We start from the raw sequence: 21,483 nt of genomic DNA, 5'->3' as shown, positions 1-21,483 counted from the left end.
TGGAGCCAGGGATATCATTGCCAATGTCAGATGGATCCTGGCTGGGAGCAGAAAATACCATAAAGATGTTTACCTGTGTTTTATCAGCTATGTAAAGGCATTCAACTGTGTGGATCATAACAAATTATGGATAGCATTGGAAAGAATGGGAATTCCGGAACACTTAATTGTGCTCATGAGGAACCTGTACATAGATCAAGAGGCAGTTGTTTGGACAGAACAAGAGGATACTGCGTGGATTAAAGTAAGGAAAGGTGTGCGTCAGGGTTGTATCCTTTCACCATACTTATTCAATCTGTATGCTGAGCAAAATAATCTGAGAAGCTGGACTATATGAAGAAGAATGGGAAATTAGGACCGGTGGATGACTCATTAACATCCTGCCTCATGCAGATGACACAACCTTGCTTGCTGAAAGTGAAAAGGACTTGAAGCACTTATTGATGAAGATCAAAGACCACAGCCTTCAGTATGCATTGCACTTCAACATAAAACAAAAATCCTCACAACTGGACCAATAAGCAACATCATGATAAACAGAGAAAAGACTGAAGTTGTCAAGGTTTTCACTTTACTTGGATCCACAATCAATGCCCATGGAAGCAGTGGTCAAGAAATCATAAGACACATTGCACTGGGCAAATCTGCTGCAAAAGACCTATTTAAAGTGCTGAAAAGCAAAGATGTCACCTTGAAGACTAAGGTGCACCTGACCCAAGCCATGGTATTTTCAGTTGCATCATACGCATGTGAAAGCTGGACGATGAATAAGGAAGACAGAAGAACTGACACCTTTGAATTGTGGTGCTGGAGAAGAATATTGAATATGCTGTGGACTGCCAAAGAATGAACAAATCTGTCTTGGAAGAAATACAACTAGAACGCTACTGAGAAGCAAGGATGGCAAGACTATGTCTTACATACTTTGGACATGTTGTCAGGAGATATCAGTCCCTGGAGAAGGACATCAATCTTGGTAAAGTACAGGGTCAACCAAAAATAGGAAGACCCTTAACCAGATGGACCGACACAGTGGCTACAACAATGGCCTCAAGCATAACAATGATTGTGGGCATGGTGCAGAACTAGGAAGTGTTTCATTCTGTTGTGCATAGGGTTGCTATGAGTTGGAATCGACTCAATGGCACCTTACAACAATAACAACAATGGTAAATTTTATAACATATAAAATTTTGTAACATAATAACAAGTAAAAAATGTGAGTACTTACATAGGTAGATATGTATACTATAATGGGAGTGGGAAGGCATATGGGAGTATACCAAACCAAACCCAGTGCCATCGAGTCGATTCCGACTCATAGCGACCCTATATGGGAGTATATGCATGTGCATATATATTTGCGGGCACAGGTATACACATGTCTGTATGTGCTGCATATATAGTCACATGTACAATAAAGCACATAGGAAACACAGTTATGAATACTTCCTAGACATACTCAAGTGACTGATTTACTGGGTTTGAAGGCTCAGGACCATAGTCTCATGGGACAACTAGGTCATTTGTTATAACTTAGTTCATAAAGACAATATTATACATCCTAGTTTGGGGAGTAGCATGTGGGGTCTTAAAAGCTTGTGAGCAGCCATCTAAGATACAAGTATTCATCTCTTCCTGTCTGCAGCAAAGGAGAGTGAAGGAAACTAAAGACTCAAGGAAGAAATTAGTCCACAGGACTAACAGCCCACATGAACCACAGCCTCTTCTAGCCTGAGACCAAAAGAACTAGATGGTGCTCGGCTACCACTATCAACCGTTCTGACCAGGGACAAGACAGTTAGAATGGGAGCAAAACGTAGAACAAAGATCAAATTCTTAAAAAAAAAAAAGACCAGACTTACTGGACTGATAGAGACCAGAGGAACTCTGAGACAACTGCCCCGGCAAAAAAAAAACAAAAAAACAAAGAGCCTTTTAATCTGGAACTAAAGCCACTCCTGGAGGTCACCTTTCAACCAAATAGATTGGGCTATAAAATAAACAGTTAACACCTATGAGGAATGTGCTTCTTTAAACAATCAACTATACAACACCACATGGTCAACATTTACACAAAAGCAAAGATAAGAAGCATGGAGGGGCAGGGAAACTGGATGGATGGAAATGGGGCAGGCAGGGTAGAAATGGTGAGTGTGCTGACACATTACAGGGATTGTAACCAATGTCACAGAACAATTTCTGTATGAACTGTTCAATGGAAATCTAATTTGCTATGTAAACTTTCACCTAAAACACAATAAAATAGTAAAAAAAGAACAAAACCATAAATCACTCTTTCTGGCACTGGTGATTATGAATTTTCCACCACTCTCCCTGTGGATGTCGGGCCTTCACTTCACAGGCACGTGGCCTCCCCAGGCTTGGGTCCCACCCTCTCTTGGGGCTGCTTCTTCTCATTTGACACCCCCTCCAAAAGGCTGGGTATAGTAGGCCCTTGGCCCTTCATATACCCACCCACGCTCCTCTCGTCTACTCCCGTTACTGAATGTTTTGATCAAATATTCTGTTGAGGAATCCTGATTAAAAGGGGAGAATACACAGAAGTGAATTTCAAATTCTCAGTGGAATCCAGACTTTATGGAGCCAATGATGCTGGATGAACCTCCAAAATGATTGCCCTGAGACAATCTTTAAACCTTAAATTTCAAACCCAAACTATCCCCTGAAGTCTCCTTTAAACCAAACAATGGTTTAGCTTAATTAGTAAAGCATGTCTGCCTTAAGCATTGTGCTCTTTTAAAGAATTATCTATGTGGGATCAAACTGACAACAGCAATTCAAAAGGTTAGACAAGAAGCTTAGAGGGCAGTATGGTTATGCTAATGGTTGTGGAATAATTTGGAAAAGATAGTGAGAATGGCTGCACAACTTGAATGTAATCAATGTCACTGAATTGTACATGTTGAAACTATATATTTTGCTGTGTATCTTTTCACCAAAAAGTTAAAAAAAAAAACAAAAACACACTAAAAGTATGAAAAAGCAATCCACTGAGTTGGAGGAGGGGCCCTGGTGGTACAGTGGCTAAGAGCTTGGCTGCTAACCAAAAGGTCAGCAGTTGAAATCCACCAGCCACTCCCTGGAACCTCTATGGGACAGTTCTACTCTGTCCTGTAGGGTTGCTATGAGTCGGAATCAACTTGACAGCAATAGATTTGGTTTGGAGTTGGAGAAGATATCTGCAACATATGCGTCTGACACAAGACTCATGTCCAAAATATGTGGGGGGAAAATCCCTACACATCATGAAGAAAAAGTCAGACTCAAACAGGCACTTTACAAAGGAGGCCATTCAAATGGCCAATATACATATAAGAAAAAAAAAAATATGAAACCTATTGCCTCGAGTCAATTCCAACTCATAGCGACCCTATAGGACAGAGTAGAACTGCCCCACAGAGTTTCCAAGGAGCGCCTGGTGGATTTGAACTGCTGACCTTTTGGTTAGCAGCTGTAGCTCCTTAAGCATTACGCCACCAGGATTTCCACATATGAGAAAGGGCTCGGCAAATTAAAACAACAACACTACGCTGCTACACACCCAACAAAAGGGTTATAATGAAAAAGAACAAAATACAAGGACTGGCAAGGATGTGAAGCAACTGGAACTCTCATATGCTGCTGGTGGAAGAAGAAAACTTACAGTAACCACTAAAGATGAACACAGGAATATTCTATGACCCAACAATTCTACTGCTAGGTATGTAGGTAACAGAAATGCAAACATATGCTCACCATAGCCACATCAGAAACAACCCAAATGTACAGCAATGGTAGAATGAACAGCTTGTAGCATATTCTAGCAAGGAGAATGAATTAACTACAACTCCATGTAATGAAATGGATAAATACCACAAATATGTTAGCAAAAGAAGCCAGAAGGAAAAAAAAAAAAAAGGTACATACTGTATGGTTCCCTTTAAATGAAGTTTTAAAACAAGCAAAATCTAATCTATGGTGATAGAGGTAAGAATAGTGATTGACCTTGGGGATGGAGGTAAAGACAGGAAAGAGAAGAGAGGTCCTGGTTCTAGTTCTTGAGCTGTGTGTGTTTTCACAGGCGTGCTCACTGTGAGAAAATTCATTAAGCTGTACACCTGTGATCTAGGTATTTTATGTATGTATATTAATACTTCAACAAAAAGGTTACATTAGAACTTTTTAAAATGGATTTCACCATAATGAGTAATCTAATGAGGACCTGGCTTCCTTGCAGAAGTTGGGCATTTTTGCAGATCGCTTTCCTGCATGCAGTCTTACCCTTCTCTGGTCAAAAGTGACCAACTTGTGAAAGAAAATGGGGACCAGCTAGCTAGCTCTACAGTGGGGATGAAGAAGCTAGGTGATGCCATCTTAGATAATATCAAAAAGGTAAGCAAGGTGTGATGAGATTAATTACTTTTGTGTGTGGCCTTTCTGGCCATGGTCTTCTAACTCCCACCTAGATGACCGTGTGATAGGGTTAACTGTGGCCTACCAAGGGTAATGCTCAGTTTTGCCTTAAAAGAGAGCCAATTCCAGAACAGAGAGGAGGATCCTACCACCACCGAGGAAGAACAGCCAGGAACAGCGAGTGCATCCTCTGGACCCAGGACCCATGAGCTGAGAAGCAGGAGACAGGCAGAGAGAGAGCCAGCTGTAACCCTAAAGATGGTGGGAAACAGTGGCAGGAGAGACCCAGCAGCATAGATCTAGCAGCAGAAGACAGCGTGGTGGGCTTCCTGGCTCACAGATCGAGAAAGCTGAGTGCCTCCGGGCAGAGACTGAGGGCCAGGGAGAGGCGTGCCCGCAAGCCTAGCTGGGGAGAGGCTCTCCTGATGGGAGACTGTACCCCGAGTGTTCTCGAGCCTGAACTGTAACTGTTACTGCCCTAATAAACTCCATAATTGTGAGTATGGTCTGTGAGTTCTATGTGGCCACTGCAATGAATTACAGAACCTAGTACAGGGTGCTGTGGGAAAGAGAGCTGGTGTCAGAACCGGTAGAGATGGCATCGAGATGAGGCGTGTCTGACCTCCACCTCACAGGAACCAGCTTTGGGCTGTCGATTTTAGTTCTCCTTCTCCCTTGTGGAGTTGGATGATGTCAGACACCTCCCCCATGCTGTTTTTACACAAGGATATATAGAATTCATATAATATAAAAGATGGCTACCAAACAATGAGATGTTATAAATGCATACATAAAAAACTCATTACAGTAAGTACACCATGTATAAATGCATATATATATTTGCATATACACCTTTCAATTTCCAATGACTTTTTTAAATCTAAAAATGAAATAAAAAAATATACAGTTCCTTCCTTTTGAGAAAAAGTAAGTTTCACACAAACCAATCCTATACTTAAACATAAATCAAGCAATAAATATCAAATTGGTCAAAGTATGACCAAGACAAAAGTCGTTTGTGTCAATGAAGCAATTTTCTATTTTAATATGATTTACATTCAAATCAAGAAACTAGTGAAGGATGTCTAAATTTTAAAGTAAAACCATAAAATAAAAAAAAAGCTGTTGCCGTCAAGTCGATTCCAACCCATACTGACCCTATACCAAAAACCAAACCCAGTGCCCTCGAGTCGATTCCGACTCATAGCGACCCTATAGGACAGAGTGGAACTGCCCCATAGAGTTTCCAAGGAGTGTCTAGGGGATTCGAACTGCCCACCCTTTGGTTAGCAGCTGTAGCACTTAACCACTACGCCACCAGGGTTTCCAACAGTGACCCTATAGGAGAGAGTAAAACTGCCCTATAGTTTCCACGGAGCGGCTGGTGGACTTGAACTGCTGACCTTTTAGTTAGCTGCTGAGCTCTTAACCACTGCAGCCGTAAGATATATTAATAAAAGGTGGATTAAAGAATATTGTCCTTAATATCATGACTGGACCTAAAAAAATTAACATTATGACATCACAAAGACAGATATTTATGAATTTATATAGCCTTACATGGCTAAGTACCTCTATTTTAGTTCAGATTTCCATAGCAAACTAGACACAAAGTACTGAAAGTTCTGAAAATGAAATTTTAAATTGGCACAGATGGCATATTTATAACATTCCCACAACATGCTGAGTGCTCTCCATAAAACCAACCTAGACACAGTCCCTGCCTCTAGGGAACTTAAATCTAAAAGTAGATGAGGTAGCCCTAATGAAAGAAAGTAAACAAATAAAAGGGAACAAGAGAATGTAAGAGAAAAGGCCCAAATTAATCGCCCAGCTCCCAGAGGGGTAACCGTCCAATCTGAATAGTGGGCAATGAAAGCCAACAAGTCGGAGCTGCCTTATGTACCAGCAGACTTTAATGTGATTCTCTGTGCAGTAAATATTCCCTAAAAAATTCTGCTGATCAGACTGAAAATGTTGTGTTGTTTTCTAGCATCAACATCCAGAAGATCTACATCCTGGTAGAAGATATACACCCCACTGGGTGTATGGTAAAGGATGTTAAACAGTCCATACACAGGAACTGATCTACAGCCCCAAATTTAAATTACTGAATCCAAAGCATATGAAACCATTATTTCAAAACTTCTAGCTCAACAGGCAATAAATTAATATGGGATCTTTACCTCAAAACTCCTTAAAAAAAAAAGATGGTGAGCCTTATTTTTTTTAATAACATTTTACTGCGTTTCCCGTGAAAGTTTACACAGCAAATTAGGTTCCTATTTGACAATTTCTATATAAATTCTTCAGCGACATTAATTCCATTTTTCATAACGTGTCAACATTCTCTTTAATTCTGTTTTGGTAGTTCCATTTCCAGTACTCTAGTTTCCCTGGCCCCTTATCATCTTTGCTTTAGAGTAATAGTTGACCTATTGGTCTCATATAGATGATTTCTTAATGGAGCACTGTACTCATGGGTAATACCCATTATTTTGCATACCAATCTGTTATTTTGCTAAAAAGTGACCTCAGGGGATAGTTTCAGTTCAAGGTCTAAAGAGTAGCTCTGGGCAATAGTCCCAGGGAGTCCTCTGGTCTCACCTCATCCAGTAAAGTCTAGACTTTTTAAGAATTTGAATTCACAGTGATTCTTACGGAATTACATTTTTGATGTTGTCTCCATGAGCTACATTTGGTTTGCCTGTAAATAAATATTTCATGGGCTTTTCAGGCCAGACCCTGATCTCCTTATCCAGCTGACTAAAACTATTTCAACAGAAAGACGTCAAACAATTGTCAGAAATGTTTCCAAATGCAGTCTCATTAAGCCTTTAAGTTAAACCACATCTTTATTTTAAACAATGTAGCTTCTTCCTGGAAGACTTCAAAAGGCTGACAATGCCCAATTAATTAAATTACAGGCACCAAATTCACTTCAACAAACTGGTCCCAGCTGCTTCGCTGTCTCTTTGGATCTGACACCTCTCTCTCTGGCAAAGGCTGTTTATTAAAAAAAAAAAAAAAAAAAAATGCAGCCAAATTCTACACAAAAAGAATGTGAAGAAACCAACACGATGGTACTATTGACTTTGCCACATCACCATAATATTTATCAAACCTGAACAATTAATATTATAAAAGTTTGAGGTCAGGATTAGGGATATCATCTACCCAAGTGCTTTATACATAGTATTTCCATCATGGTAATTACATAAGTAAAAATATATCTTAGATGAATCCAAGGTAACTCAGTAAAAACTATATTTCAATCTACTTTATTAAAGTCTGTAGTAAAAATGCATTTATTCATTCCGGTAACCCAAACTCTCAATCTTGGAATCACCATATGATTCCTTTTTCCCTTCACTTCTCACCTGACTGTCCTACCCACTCACATTAATCAGTACCAGGTTTTTCAGATTCTACTTCTGTGCAAATCCCTCCCATTCAAAGGATCCCAGGACTAGGCCGAGCCAGATACCAGAGAAGACAGCGGAGGTCCAAAGAGCAAGAGAAAAATCTGAGAACAGCCAGAAAATAGGCACTTCAGGTAAGGAGCCGATGGTTCAAACCAGGAAGACACTATGAAAGTATCTGGGAACAGACTGGACAGCAGGAGGTGTCGGAAGTAACTGCCTAGACGGATTTGGCCTGATTTGAAGGGCCAAGTAGGGGTAGGCATAGGCAAGTTAGACCAACTCAAAAGCTCCCAGGTGCTACAGACACCCTGCAATTTTCCTCACATATCCTTCCCTTCTTTATATTTCCTCTGCCACTGCCCTAGCTCAGACCCTCCATGGATCTTACTTGAACAGGTACAATGATGTCTTAATTGACCTCTTGTCCTCCTATTCCTCTACCTACACATTGTTGCCAAAAGCATCTTCTTAAAGTATCATGTCAAACCCTTTCAGTGTTTTCCTAGCCTTAAAATAAGATTTATAAATCCATAAAATGGCTCACTAGACCCTTCAAGATCTGACTCCTGGTCTCTAACCTTGTATCTACTGACACTGTGCCTCAGTGTTCTCTGCAACAGCCATAACGACTTTCAATTCTTCAAAATGCTATCTTGCCTCTAGTTTCAAACATGTCTTCATTTTAGATACTTCATCTCAGAGAGAATCTATAGGACAGAGTAGAACTGCCCATAGGATTTGCAAGGCCATAATCTTTATGGAAGAAAACTACCACATCTTCTCCTGTGGAGAGGCTGATGGGCTCAAACCACCAGCCTTTCGATCAGCAGCCACGTGCTTAATCACTGTGCCACCTGGGCTCAATTTCTTTTAGCGCTAAGACTCTTAATCACCTCCCCACGACACACACATATACACACGTGCTCACTTTACCTACTTTTACCTTCATGTCTCAGCATAAACATCATTTCCTTATGGAGGCCTAAGACGGGTTCCAGTTATCTTTCCAGAGAGTATTCTGTGCTTCCCTTTTCATGACATTCATCCAATGCACAAACGGTAAACAACCTTGCTTCTATGAAAGGAAAGATGTACACCCAGAACAACAATTAAGTAAGAATGATACTTCCTGTCTCAAAAATCTTCAATGGCTTCCCAAGCTTCTGCATTAAGTACACATTTCTCAACGTGGGCCTACAAGGTCCTCCACAGTATGAACCTTTACGGTTTACTATTCCCTGATTGCTCCCCCAAAGCAGGACTCTCTCTCCTTTCCAAGCAAGCCAGACACCTTCTACTTCAGTGCTTCCTTTCTGTGGCTCCCTCAACCAACCTGGCCTTTCTAGTCTCAAAATCCTACATATTCTTCCAAACCTATCCCCAATTCCATTTTTTCCTTAGAATCTTTTCTGATTTTCCCCAAATAAATTTGGCCTCTCATCTTTGACTCCTCCTTACTGCTCAAATACTTTGTATTTTCCCTATGGTGCATTCCTAAATTCACCTGGTCATTTTATCACTTTTCTAATCCTTATTAATTTTAAATTCCTTAGATAATGATGGCTATACCTTACTTTTTTTTATATATTTCCTTGCTGCATTTAGTATATGCCTTATATACAAAAGACACTCCATAAATGTATTAACTCAAATCGAAAAATCTACTATAGGTAAGGCAGTTGCCTAAATATGTGGATAAAAACTATCTTTAACGTACAAAAGACGCCTGTGAAACAGATGGAAGCTAAATGGAATTAGAAAGGCATGTTATCTTAGCAGTCCATCTAATACGAATACATCTTATTTGTATCACAAAGAATCACTCTTTAATCAGAGTCAATAAATCTTTAGAGACTCATTAACTTTATATTCTACATTGTGATGTCAATGTTTATTTCAATTCTGAAATCTCAAAGCAAACATAATTTTAACTCAAGTCTCCCGTAGCTATAGAGCACAATGCCACTGTTCAATATTTATTTTTGTGACCATTTTTGCTCTTTGATGAACAAAAACAAACAGCAAATAATATTTTTTAGGTTTGCTTAAAATTAGGAATCAGAAAGGGCTTTAAAAGTTATCTAATCCAGCCCGTTAAATTTCTAGATGAAGAAAATAAACCTATAATGACTTTCTTGCCCAAGGTCACAAAGCCACCGCTAGGACAAAGCCCGGATGATCTGGCTTCCATCCACTCTAGCATTCTTCCCACCACGATACAATGCTCATCTCCAGACTGTAAAAACTACAGCTTATTATTCTCAACCAACACTGGAGAAAACAAGGCTCCGATACTGAATTAAGGCCATTTGCACATTCTCAGTGATGTTCAAGAGAAACAAAGTGTGAAGAGTGAAGGAGTGAAAAGGAATTATTTTTATCTTTTCCCAGCCTTATTATATCTTACAAAGATTAGAAATGAACACTACTTCATGAGATTTGAGGGGAGTGTTTGTGTTCAAAGACACTCTGAGAGGCAAGAAAAACATGATAGGAAATTACAACTTTTAAAAATATAGCAATAGAATTTTGACACATAATGAAGCGAGCTACAAAAAGCATTCTGAATGCTGCATTATCAATGGCTACCATTTCACAGTAACTGAGAAAGACAGTACTTCAGAGAAAGAAAAAAAACCTGCCTATTTCTTAAACCTACTTAAAGGAGAAACATACCTATAAAATATCTGTTACTAAACTTCATTTTTAAACAGCTCTATCCCTAATGACTGGCACATAATAGGCACTTAACAAAGTGTTTGTGTAATAAATTAATCTCTTAGTGTTACTCGGTACTATGCGGCATCGGTCTTACAGTGGCAGAATTCCCATTTCCCATGTGAGAGAGCTGGGTTCCATTCCCAGACAATACACCTTACATGCAGTCACCACCTGTTTGCCATCGTCTGTCAGTGTTGGGTTGTACGTTGCTATGATGCTGAACAAGTTTCAGCGGAGCTTCCAGATTAAGACAAACTAGGAAGAAAGGCCTGGTGATCTACCTCCAAAAAGCAGCCAGTGAAAACCCTACGGATTACAACGTTCTGATCAACAACCAATCATGGGGATGATGCAGGATCGGATAGCGTTTTGTTCTGTTGGGCGTGGGATCGCCATGAGTCGCGGGTGGGCTCAATTACAACTAACAACAGCATTCTTGAATACTGTGGCTGTACATCAATGACTATAAAATGCTGCTATTTGTAGTAGAAAACAATGACCCTTTATATCAAATAGAAATGTTGCCATGGCTAGAACATTTTACAATGTGTATATGTGTCAACCTATCTATGTGTGTGTTTGTATGTATACATTCATTCTCTCTCTCTCCACACACACACACACACACACACACACACACACGACATGTATTTTTGGCAAACTGATTTTACCTAAGGATCTAATGCTATTGAACAGTGATTTTCAAACTTCCCTTATAGCAATTGATAACAGAAATTATAAAAAAAATTTACAACACGACCTAGTAAACACACATGCACACACATACATGTGCACAGGCACACATATAAGTAACAAAAACAGGTTTCTTGAAAAATAGTCTTATTACACACAAAGCACCAATATTTTCTTTATTTCACTTTAATATGGTTCTGATCCACTAAGCTGATTGTCACTCCTGTTTTGAAACTCATAAAAGATCAAAAAGAGACTGGGCAGAAGAAAACCTTAGTCTGGCATTTATTCTCAAGGGAAAAAGCCTAAGCTCAACACACAAGGACCAAAAAATGACAAAATGAAATCCAGAAATTATTAAACATTATTTATTCAAAAGCTGCGTTGAGTACCTGAAGGGCTTTAATACTGAGTAAGTTATAAACGCACCACATTCTGGGCCATAAAACAAGTCTCAAAAGTTTAAAAGGAGTCAGATAATACCACACATGTTCTCTGACCACAATGAAATTAAATTAGAAATCAGTAACAGAAAATTATCTACAAAACCCGAAAATGTTTGGAAAACAGTCAACATACTTCCAAACAATACATGAGTCAGAGAAGAAATCAAAATGGAAATTGGAAAATATCTTTAACTAAATGAAAATTAAAACACAACATATGAAAATTTGGGGGAAGGCCAGAGTTTTACTGGGTTAGAGAAGAACAATGAGCTCAGGTCATCAGGTCTGCTAGGTTCCATCTAGAGCAATTCAACCAGACTGCTCCCAAATTCTGCCCATAAAAGGAGAGTGGCCACCTGGAGTGAGAACGATCAGATTATTTTTACTACTGAGGAAGCTTAAGGTGAAGAGGCATACCCACCCCTCAACCTTGCCCCTGTTGGAGAGGCTTTCTTCAGTCTGAAAGAACACAGGAATCTAAAGAAGCAGTGCGGTGTCACCGGAGGAGAGGAAGCATGCAAACAGGATAATATGAAAAGAGAGCAGTGGGGGAAATATCCAGAAATGGCCAAGACAGGAGCTTGCAGAGCATGATGGTGATGAGATGGGCAGTCTAGACTGTATACTTCTATGTGGCAGTTTCTTCCCCACCTCCTGGAACACACAGGAGCCACTCATCACTACCTAAACTGTATAACAAAACCTTCACAGATTTATCTCAGAGCTAAATTAAATGCAGAAAAACCTCAGCTTTTCAGAGGCCATCTAGACCAAGGCAGGCCAGAAATAGCGTGGCCTGAGGACCCCTCCAATCCCCAAACCCTGGGAATCTGGGTCATAATATATGTTCCAGTATCTTTTATTCCAGTACCTCACAGGGGTAGAAGGAAAGAGGATAAGCATCACAATGCCAGTTTTTAATTAAATGTAATATCAGTTCATCCAATGTTAAAAAGGGGTGGGGGGAGCTAATGGATTCGTAGACAACCACTAAGTCAGTTTGATGGCTAAGTTATTAGGCTTAACATTTTGATTAGCAGCACTCATTAAATGAAAATACAGAGCACATATGTTTTCTGCTCATATTTCAGGGAACTTCAGCAACTAAGGATGCTACTCTGCTTTACTGGAGGCAATCCCACATCCTGCTTGGTTTGGTTTTTATATGTGCCTGGCTTCTGAAAATAGACATAAACAGCCTCATTTAATTCTATGCTATTTATTTCCATGGAGAAGGAACCTCAGAACTTTGAAACTTTAATAGACTGTCTCATCTTTTTACACCTTTCTTGTGATATAAAAAAATGGAGAAAGAAAAACACATGATACTGGGGGCAAAAGAAAGACTGAACTAAATTATAAACATTTAAAAGCAGAAAAACGCACGCGGTAGCTTAAAAGAATACTTTCTTCCTCTCATCTCAAGGCAAACGATTTATCTATCAAATAGCATAAATTCTACGCTCTTGCCCCCCCCCCCTTTTAAGTAACATCCTCCTTTCCTTGAAAGAACCTGGAGTCTTAGATTTAATCTTGTAATCTGAAAATCCTTCTAACGTATCTGTGCAATCCGAACAGTTGACTATTGTTCAAAGTCACTACAGGAACTAAACATCTATACCAATTTGTAAACAGCTTTTCTAAAATGAAAACTCCACAGTGAAATGACACATTTGATAGAACGTTTATGAACCTACAACGAATTTTTCTAAGTCCTTTTGCAGGAGAAAAATGTAACATGATGGAACAAAGATGTATGAAGCTATGTCATTCATTTAGGATGCAAACGATCCAACGCACATTACTCCACGGAGGAGATTTACAGGGCACAATCAACACGCTAAGGATGCGTCAGAAAAAGTGGTTAAGTATGCTGAGGGCTTAATTACAACACCACTTTACATTTGTATAGAACATTCCAGTTTGCAAACCTCTTATGTCATAATCTCATTGACTATGTCCTTCAGTTTAAGTACGACAGATATGAGCCAGTCTGGATAGGAAGGGCTATGTAATAAAGTGGTTAAGAGCATGGAATCTGGAGCCAACTATTTGGTTTGAAATCCTAGCTCTGCCACTTACAAGGTGTGTGATCCTGAATAAGTTATTCAAAATGTCTGTTCCTCAGTTTCCTTATCTGTAAAATGGAATAATAATCACTTTTATCTCTGGGGTCTACTAAGGATTAAACAATTAACATATGTCAAAACCCAGTGCTGTCGAGTCAATTCTGACTCATAGCAACCCTGTAGGACGGAGCAGATCTACCCTATACAGTTTCCAAGGCTATAAATCTCTATGGAAGCAGACTGCCACATCTTTCTCCCTTGGAGTGGCTGGTGGGTTAGAACCACCAACCTTTCTTTCAGTTAGCAGCCAAATGCTTAACCACTGTACCACCAGGATTCCTAACATATGTCACACATACTTTTAACAGTGCCTTGTACCGAGTAACCATTATATACACACTAGCACTTAGCATGAACATCACCGTATGGATAAAGAAACTGAAGCTAGTAAGGCACAGAGCCAGCAACAGAAACCAAACCTTCTTTCTTTTCTCATTTGTTGGTCCGTTCACGAAGGGTTGTAGTTTTTTTAAGTATCCTAAGGTTTTCTGGAAACCCTGGTGGCAGAGTGGTTAAGAGCTACAGCTGCTAACCAAAAGGTTGGCAGTTCGAATCTACCAGGTGTTCCTTGGAAACCTGCAGGGGCAGTTCTACTCTGTCCTGTAGGGTCGCTATGAGTCGGAATCGACTCGACGGCAACGGGTAAGGTTTTCTAGAGTGCCATAAACAGTTAAAAGTGGATCATACAAAAGATTCAGTAGCTAAAAACATTTATAATGTTGTATTTTAATCTACGTTTCTATATATTTTTTAGGTTAAAAAACCAGCTGCCATTAAGTCAACAGCAACTCATGGTGACCTACGTGTATCAAAGCAGAACCGCACTTCGTACGGTTTTCAGTGGATGATTTTTCAGAAGCAGGTCGCCAAGCCTTTCTTCTGAGGCACCTCTGGGTCGACTCAAACTTGCAACCTTTTGGTTAGCAGCTAAGTACAATAAATCAAATGTTCCCTTTGGAAAACAGAACTGAACAATAAGTAATAGTTATCTATGTTGCTATATTTACGAAACAAGTCTTTTGTTTCACTTTTCAAAAGACAGACAAAAAAGGTAACAAACCTATCAGATCACATCATGCTAGTGTGATGACTATGACCTCAAATTCTTTATCAAATTAAAAAACCTAGAAGTAAGTATGTGAAGATGATGATAATGACTTTTTTTGGTTGTGGTTTTTTTCCAAAACATTCAGTATTGTGATATAACATTCATAATTTTAAAAATGATGTTTCCAAAGTTTTTCAGTGATTGAACATACAATTGATTAAAAAAAAAATTTAGAATTAATGCTAGAAAATAACATGCTCAGCTGAAACTGCCCTCTTTCTTCACACATGCTTTAGGTGTCCTTCAGACTTTGTTCAAACTATTTCCCTTTAGTGATTTAGATGGGTGTGATAACATCTTTCACTGTATCTAAAAATAGAGCATGAGTGCGTAAATTTATGAGTGGAAATGCAAAACTGGCACAGGTTGTCTAAGTTAGAATATCAAATCATTTAGTATAGTCTTTTTTTTTTTTTTACCATAAAAATAAAGGAGCCCTGGTGGCACAATGGTTAAAGCACTAGGCTGCTAACAGAAAGGTCGACAGGTCAAACCCACTCCGTGGTTCCACTGGAAAAAAGACCTGGTGACTTGCTCCCATAAAGATTACAGTCTTAAAAACCCTATGGGGCAGTTCTACTCTGTCCTATAGGGTCGCTGTCGAGTTGGAATCAACTAGACAGCATAGAACAGCAACCATAAAAATATATTTTAAGCAATGATATCCCCATGCTTTGTATATACAAACAATTTTAATTCAAACATCTTTAACCTTTTCATAGTGAAGAAATGTGAAATCCTGACTTTTTAGCATTCTGAAATATGTCAAATCATGCAAGAGATTAACCTTGGGCAAAGCACTCTTCCACGCCAGTCCTCAAATTCCTTCTTTGACAAATAAAGAGAAACTAGAATATCAGTGGTTCTCAACCTTCTTTCCATTCCAGCATATCTGAGGGATTCAACATCTCTCCATTTACAGCTGTGAGGCCAGTCTGGAAATATCCTACAGGTAATTCTGGTACACTACCCTAGAAGTTGTGCCCTGCCTCTGTCCTCTTGAGTCTTAGTACACTGGAGGGTTCTCTGAGGTTCTGCACAGTTCTAAAGTCTGACACTTTTGATACAGTAAGGAAAATTACAACCCAGTGACCTAAAAGTTATGACAGTGTTACTTTAACAGGCTTAAAAAGAAAAGGTCACAAGTTAGTAAACATCTTCATTTATGGGAATATGCAACATTCAATTTTTTTTTTTTTTTTTTTTTTTTATAGTGATGGCCTCTAAGAGTGCTTTGTGACCATCCTCATGGCAAACAGCATATCTTACCCTGAATCAGCTTCTAATCCAGGAGGTGGGCAGAGAAGGGAGGAAGAGTAGGCAATCAATCAAAATAATTCCCCCCAGGTTTGAGGGAATGGTTTGAACATGCAAGTAATACAAAGGAGATTTGTGAAAGTTTATCTGTCTGATAACAGAAAAGTGAAGCCAAAGACAGACACATGGAGATGCGATGTTATGTGACCCCAAGCGTCTCCTTCAAAATAACAATCTGACACTGGTCTGACCTCAATTCTATGTAAATAATATTTTTGTAGAGGACAACTTTGTTATAAACTAGTAATAACTAATATTTACTAAAATTATGATGTGGGCATATGCCATATTAAAAATATAAATATAAGCCAAAAACACTGGCTCAGTAGGGTAACTGACAAGAGTTACCCAGTGTGATATTTACAAATAGTACCCCTATTTCTTTGAGTATCCATTTATTGTGATTCTGCTGTAGTTAAAAGCTACGGTACATGCAATGTCATGTGAAAAATTCTCACAACTAAGAAAGAAGACTACTGAGTTTTAAAACCTCCTTCGGAAATGTATTTGATCCAAATATGAACCAATACATTACCGTGTAAGGTATGACAAAGGTGCTGACTAGAGTTTCAAAATTAGGGTTCTCTATATGGGAAAAAAAAAATGTATAATTAAAAAAATGTATAATTACATCATCTTCAAATCTGAAAACATATTACTCAATAAATGCTGATTGCTATATGTTTTGTAGTGAGATGACCCTTAAATGCACAATCAATAACAGTGATTAACAGATTTAGTATCTGAACAACAACAGAAAAATGGCTGGGTCTAAAAGTTGCTGTCCTCTGGGCTTAAGGATGTGACTCAAGATACAATATGTATATCTCTATCACTGCTCTAGCATATACAACTAGTAACCAGCTGCCATTGAGTCAACTCCGATTCATGGTGACCCCATGTGTGTCAGAGTAGAACTGTATACCACAGGGTTTTCAGTGGTTGATCTTTCAGAAGTAAATCTCCAGGGATTTCTTCCCAAGGCACCTCTGGGTGGACTTGAACCTCCAACCTATCGTTAGCAGTTGAGTGCCTTAACCATTAGCTCCACCCAGAGACTCCAACATATACTACTGTTGTAGTGATTTATGGTCGAAAAGTTGATAAACATTCATTTACGAAACACGCTGTCTGTTGGCTTAACTTGCTGAATGCACTCCCCGTTTAAAAATAAATTAGCAGTGTTCCTAACACGGACAATAACACCTAAAACTCGGGTTAGTGAACAGGCCAATAACCCAACAAGAAATAAAAGTGAACAGAAAGAAAACGCCCAAACCCCAGTTCAGTAACATATTCACATTTGAAACAGTAGCAATGAACAATACGCAAGTGAAGACAACTCCATGCACAGAACAGGGATGGGTAAACATTTGTTAAACGAATATACACATTTCTTCCTCATTCTATACCCATGTGTCAAAGCATCAAACAATTTAATTTGTGGCAGTTTCTGTTGTGTCTCGAACTTTACATATAAGTTTTTCATGGGAAAAAAAAACCTGTTTGGCTTGAGTCACCGTGAATCACAGCCAGGAGGTCATCTTGTTGTGTACCAGCAACTATGTTTTCACTACAGCTATGTGACCTCAAGTGGCAGCAGCAGAGGTACCAAAATAGAAGGAGCAGGAGGAAAAGACTGGCTTCTCGGCCCCCAAATGGGCTTTTCCAGCCCATTCGGGCAACTGAGCAACAGCCAAACGCAGAGGAAAGAAAGAACAAATCCAACAGCTCAAAGGAGAAAGGCTGCAGGCCCACCACACCTTCCTAGCCCTCTCCAGGAGCCCGGAGAAGCAAGAACATAAAAGAGGCCGGGCATAAGAAACAGCGTGGAGAAAACAGCGTGACAGGAGCCAAAACTAGCCCGGTGTAGGGCAAAATCCAGCCGTGACCGTGAGGCACAGGTTTTTGGGAAGGTCTGGAGATCGAGGAGGATCTCCAGCCGTGGGCTTTGGGCGCAGCTCCCGAGCCAGCGCGCAGGGGGCTCCCTGTCCCCAGGCATCTCCAGGCACCAGGGACCTGCCCGGGCTCCCACCTCACCTGTCCGCTGCTCGCTGACCCCGCCGGCGCCGCCGACCCCTGGCCTCCTCCCCGGCCCACCCTCCCATCCCGTGCCCTCCCGGCGCGTCTCTCGGGACCCTCGGCCGGGTCTGCGTGGGCAGGGGGCCGATGCCCGCCCCGCCACCGCAGGCCCGGCCCGGGCACTCACTTTCTGAATCCGCTTCAGCGCCATGGGTCGGGGAGGGCCGCGGGGACACCGGCCAGCGGGGGGCGGCTGCGGGCTCGGGGGCGTGGGACGGTCGCGGGCTCGGCTCGCTGGCTGCTTGGCTGGCTCAGCCCGGTGGGTCCCCGGCTCGCCGTTCGCTGGCTTGCTGCGCGCGCCTGTGCCTGTACAGTGTGCGCCCGAGCGCGAGTGTGCGAGTGTGCGGGCGGGGACGCCGGCGAGACTCTTTTGTTTCCGCTTTTGCTTCTGGGAAGGAGCCTGCGTCCTCCCTGCCCGCGCCCCGCCCCGCCTGGCACACTGGGAAGTGTAGTTCTGCGCCCGCTGCTCCGCTGCCCAGGCTGCCCCCCAGGCGCTGGAGGGTGACTAACTGTTGACCTCAACAGCGAACCCTGGGGTTCTAGAGTTAGTCTCTATAGTTTGACTTGGAGCAAGTCACTTAATCTGAGGTTCTCCATTTGTAAAATGGGGGCTAACAAATGAGCCAGTAAAGCACTTACAGAAATTTAAAAATCTTGAGAAAGCTAATGCATTAGCCAGAATGTGCTACAGCTGATCTTGTTATCGTCACAGATTTCACTCTTCTAAAATATATGAATTGCCTCGATTTTTCACTCCACACATGCACAACTCGTGCCTATTAGATGACTTCTTACTTACCTACTTAGTTCCTAATGTCAGAGAAAAAAGGCGCCCTTTACGTCCAATGCTAATTCAGCATACGGCAATGGGTCTGGGTACTTTTCCCAAGCTCCTCCTTGAAAATTACCCCTTCAGTTTTGAATTCTTCCCTTCAACCTCACCATTGGTTCCTTCCCTTCGTATTACAGTACCTGCTGAACAGTCCACTGACACTCCTTCCCTCAACACTAGGGACTTGTGTAACCATTAAAACTTAGCTTCTGCTCTCAGTCTAGTGGAATTAGTTTTCACCAGGATCACTCTTGAATTTCTAAGTACCAAATCCAATTCACTACTTATTCTTCGTGATGTTTTTGCAGCATTTAATTGCTGGCCATCCTTTTGCTTTTCAAAAGGCTCACTGCCTCTGGCTTCTATAGCCCCAAGATAGCTGGGTCTTCTCTGACTTTCCCTTTTCTGTCACTAACCAACAACACCAACCCGTTGCCGTGAGAGTCGGTTCGGACTCATGGTGACCCTATACGACAGAGTAAAACTGCCCCACAGGGTTTCCAAGAAGTGCCTGGTGGATTTGAACTGCCGACCTTTTGGTTCGCAGCCGTAGCACTTAACCACTATGCCACCAGGGTTTCCCATCCTAGTCCAGCAAAGTCTATTCTCAAGTCACCAAATATGCTGTTTGTATCCTTGGTAGCTCTTGATCACTATGCCACCAGGGTTTCCTTTCTGTCACTGTGCCCCAGAGTTCCAAGCCTCTATCCTCTTCACTGTCAGTATATTTCAAGGAGATAAACCTTTCCTAATTCCATGAACTAGAAGGCAGCGCAGGGTGGCTGGAGGAACATGGGGTTTGTAACGGAAGCACTACTACGGGTAGGAGCAGATTATCCAATAGGCAAGGTAAGCACGGGCTTACTTGTGCTTATTTACTTATCTGTAATGGTGAAACCCACGCGAAATTACTCACTACAGATTAGCAAGTAAGCGCAAGTAAACCCCGTGTAAACCCATGCTTACTTTGCTTACTGGGTCATCGCTCCTGTCGGCGATTGTAAATCTGAAGAGACTTTGATTCTGTAGGAAGGTGCTGTGGGATTAGGAGAGAGACAGATGCCAGTCGCACCTAGAAGCAGAATCTTTGATGTGGTGAAAAAAAATGAAATTGTTCACTACAGATGATTTGGTAAACGAGGTAAGCTCTGTGCTTACTTTGCCTATTAAATAATCCACCCCTGATTCTGGGAAGAAATTCCCACTCTCACACCTACCAGCTGTGCTACCTTGGCCAAGCCATTTAAATGCTTTAAGCCTCAGTTTCCTCATCTTTCAGTAGAGATAATAATCTCTAGATATATTATTGTAGGAATTAATTGGCATTAATAGATGTAAAGTGCCCAACATAGTGCCTGATATATTGAAAGTGCTCTCTATATATTATTTCCTTACTTGTTTTAATCTATATGGTGATGACTATAAAATCTCTTTCCAGCCCGTCTCTCACACCAGTTTAAGTCTCACATTTCCAAAAGCCTACTGGACATTTCTGCCTTCCTGCCCTGCGGCCAGGAGTCAGAGTCTGTTACTAGAAGGTGAGAGTGGGGAGAGCTTTCCAGGAAGCCAAAATCAATATTTACCATAGCTCACAAAGAACAAGGAACAGAAATCCACTCATGTAACTTAAAATAAAAAAGTCCAGGGGAGTAAGGTTTTGGAAGAATGATAGAAACAATCAATTAATGGGACCTGAAACTTAACTTGGAAGCTGCTCCCCCCTCCAAAAAACTAAGGGAAGTCTGGGGCCTGGCTACTCTCTTACTTTCCTTTTCATCCTCCTTGCTTCTTTCGGCACACTGGCCCTGCCCTCCTCTTTCTAGCACCTGCCTAGTTTCTGTTACACAGGTTTTAGACTTGCCACAGCCGTTTCTCTACTCTGTTGATACTCTTTCAGTAACTGCCCCGATGCTAAATGGCCAAGCCTTTTAGTATTCCCTAGTTCATATCCGCAAAAGAATCTCATTGGAACAATTCATTATTTTACTCCAGGCTGTAAGTTGTAGCCATTACCTGTCTGTCAGTTTGTTGTGCTGTGGTAGGTTTCATATTGCTATGGTTATTATGCTGGAAATTATGCCATCATTTTTTTCAAATACCAGTAGGGTCACTCATGGTAGACGGGTTTTACCAGAGCTTCCAGACTAAGACAGAGTAGGAAGAAAGGCCTGGAGATGTACTTCCTAAAATTAGTTGATGAAAACCCTATGTATCACAACAGCATATTGTCTGATATACCATAATGCTGGAAGATGAGCCATTTAGGTTGGAAAGCACTCAAAATACACAGTGGCCACAACAATTCACTTGAGCA

The 21,483-nt window shown here is 40.8% G+C and overlaps 1 protein-coding gene across 1 annotated transcript in view; it reads right to left on the bottom strand.

The window, feature by feature from the left end:
• Window positions 1–18,776, bottom strand: part of UBE2D1 (ubiquitin conjugating enzyme E2 D1) — a 51,792-nt gene extending 33,016 nt beyond the window's left edge. Inside the window, exon 1 of the mRNA XM_010589137.3 lies at window positions 18,465–18,776. Within this exon, the coding sequence (XP_010587439.2) occupies window positions 18,465–18,488 (24 nt within the window). The 5' untranslated portion in view covers window positions 18,489–18,776. The remainder of the gene's footprint in view (window positions 1–18,464) is intronic.
• Between the last annotated feature and the right edge of the window lie 2,707 nt (window positions 18,777–21,483).

Source organism: Loxodonta africana, chromosome 16 (genome assembly GCF_030014295.1).
Source record: "Loxodonta africana isolate mLoxAfr1 chromosome 16, mLoxAfr1.hap2, whole genome shotgun sequence".
Lineage (NCBI taxonomy): Eukaryota > Metazoa > Chordata > Mammalia > Proboscidea > Elephantidae > Loxodonta > Loxodonta africana.
The sequence above is the reverse complement of the archived record's forward strand: the minus strand, read 5'-3'. Positions and strand labels throughout refer to the sequence as shown.